The 2,176-nt window shown below is 40.9% G+C and overlaps 1 protein-coding gene across 1 annotated transcript; it reads left to right on the top strand.

Annotated features, from left to right (window-relative positions):
• Positions 1-233: 233 nt before the first annotated feature.
• Positions 234-1,882, top strand: ENT1 (equilibrative nucleotide transporter 1). The gene is made up of 2 exons (XM_079015381.1): positions 234-824; positions 993-1,882. The coding sequence occupies exons 1-2, from the start codon at positions 278-280 to the stop codon at positions 1,703-1,705; spliced, it is 1,260 nt and encodes a 419-aa protein (XP_078871507.1). The 5' UTR covers positions 234-277; the 3' UTR covers positions 1,706-1,882.
• The last annotated feature ends 294 nt before the right edge of the window (positions 1,883-2,176 follow it).

Raw genomic sequence — 2,176 nt, 5'->3', positions numbered from 1 at the left:
TTTGTTTTCAGTGAAGGAGGTAACTAATTGCTCTTTTGGAACCCTAATGTTGATTACAAATATCTTTCATGAAAAGGATTAACCTAACAGACTGAAATGTTATAAAACATGTAATCTGTAACAAAGATGTAAGATGTACAAAACTAAGACTTTGAACTATATATGTAAATATAACATAATCTTAGGGGCCAAATTTGTAATTTACTCGCGATATTAATTCTGTGCACTGCTCAACGCCCTCACTTCCATCTTGTTAAAAATTGAATCTCCGGCGATCATGGGCGGCACAACGACTTCCCCCACGGCGGACGCTACCGCCGTTAACGACTCCGAATCACCAACGCTCCCCCTCCTCTCAGAATCCAACTCCAAAATCCCTGAAGACTCGTACCATTTAGCCTACATAATCTACTTCATCCTTGGCACAGGTTACTTGATTCCATGGAACGCATTCATCACAGCCGTCGATTACTTTTCATATCTCTACCCCGACGCCTCCGTCGACCGTGTTTTCGCCGTCGTTTACATGGTTGTAGGCCTCATATCTCTCCTCGTCATCATCTTCTACGCAGACAAATCTCATTCCTTCGTCAGGATTAACGTAGGTCTCGGTCTGTTTGTTGTATCGTTGCTTGTCGTCCCTGTGATGGATGTAACGTATATCAAGGGTCAGGTCGGGGTTTACGGCGGGTTTTACGTATCTGTGGCGGCGGTGGCGTTGGCTGGTCTCGCCGATGCGTTGGTTCAAGGCGGAGTGATTGGAGCCGCCGGTGAAATGCCGGAGAGGTATATGCAAGCTGTCGTTGCTGGAACTGCTGCTTCAGGTAAATTGTCTCGATCTCTTTACAAACCGGATCTAGGTTTTCAATTACATAATCTCTGATTTGGGGATTTTAAGTTTCACCCAATTCGATTTGAGTTCACCACTTCAATCCAGCTATCAAGATAAATTAGCTGATTTACCATTTTGGGAACACCCAATTTCATCACAGGGGTTCTCATATCGATTCTAAGAATCTTCACGAAAGCAGTATATTCACAAGACGCTCAAGGGCTACGAAAAAGCGCAAATCTCTACTTCTTAGTCAGCATAATCGTAATGATCATATGCATCGTATTACATAACATAGCTCACAGACTCCCCGTCATCAAACACTACAACGAGTTAAAAATCCAAGCCGTGAACAGCGAAAAAGAAGAGAAAGGCGCCGTCACCGGAGCTCGGGAAATCATGGGAGCAGTAAAATGGTACGGAATCGGCGTCATCATCCTCTACGTTGTAACTTTAGCTATATTTCCCGGGTATATTACAGAAGATGTTCATTCCGAAATCCTCAATGATTGGTATCCGATCATTCTTATTGCTGCTTTCAACGTGTGTGACCTAATCGGGAAATGTTTGACTGCGGTTTATGTGGTGGAGAATGCTAAGGTGGCTATCGGTGCTTCATTTGCTCGGCTTTTATTTTTTCCGGTGTACTTGGCTTGTTTACATGGTCCGATGGTTCTTCGGACTGAGATTCCGGTGACTATTGTGACTTGTCTTCTAGGGCTTACGAATGGCTACTTGACTAGCTGTTTGCTGATGGTGGGTCCTAAAACGGTGCCGCTTCAACATGCTGAGACAGCTGGGACTGTGCTTGTGTTGTTCTTGGTTTTGGGTCTGGCTTGTGGTTCGGTGGTTAGTTGGTTTTGGGTCATTTGATTTGTGGGTTTACACTTTGCAACCATTCATATTGGAATATGTGTAATCGGATTGAAATTGATAAGATATGTAGATACTGTTTCCTTTTGTTCTTCTCATTGGTGTAAATTTGGGGCAGTTTCTTTAAATGTAACGTGTGAAATTAAATGCAAATGCTTTGAACTCTCCCTTGGTTTATATCTCTTTCATTCATGTTTTAGGTGTCCTTACTTTGTGGTAGTTAGTGCAAGTGCGTTTTTGTTGGCAGGAAAATAATGAAATTTAAATGATTTTTTTTAAATTTGTTTGAATTCATGTGTTTAATTGGATTTAAAAGGGGAAAGATTTCTAAATAAAATAAAGTTGACAAAATTTCTTAAATGGTCTCTCTTTTCAAAAAATAGCATTTGGAAAGTGTTACATTGTGATCCTTGTTTTATTTTGATTTTTAGGTGGTATTTAACTATTTATACATACAGAAAGACTATTTTG

The sequence above is a fragment of the Lactuca serriola genome, chromosome 8 (assembly GCF_051521515.1).
Source record: "Lactuca serriola cultivar US96UC23 chromosome 8, Lser_US96UC23_V15, whole genome shotgun sequence".
NCBI classification, from domain to species: Eukaryota; Viridiplantae; Streptophyta; class Magnoliopsida; order Asterales; family Asteraceae; genus Lactuca; species Lactuca serriola.
This window is presented reverse-complemented; position numbering and strand designations above follow the sequence as displayed.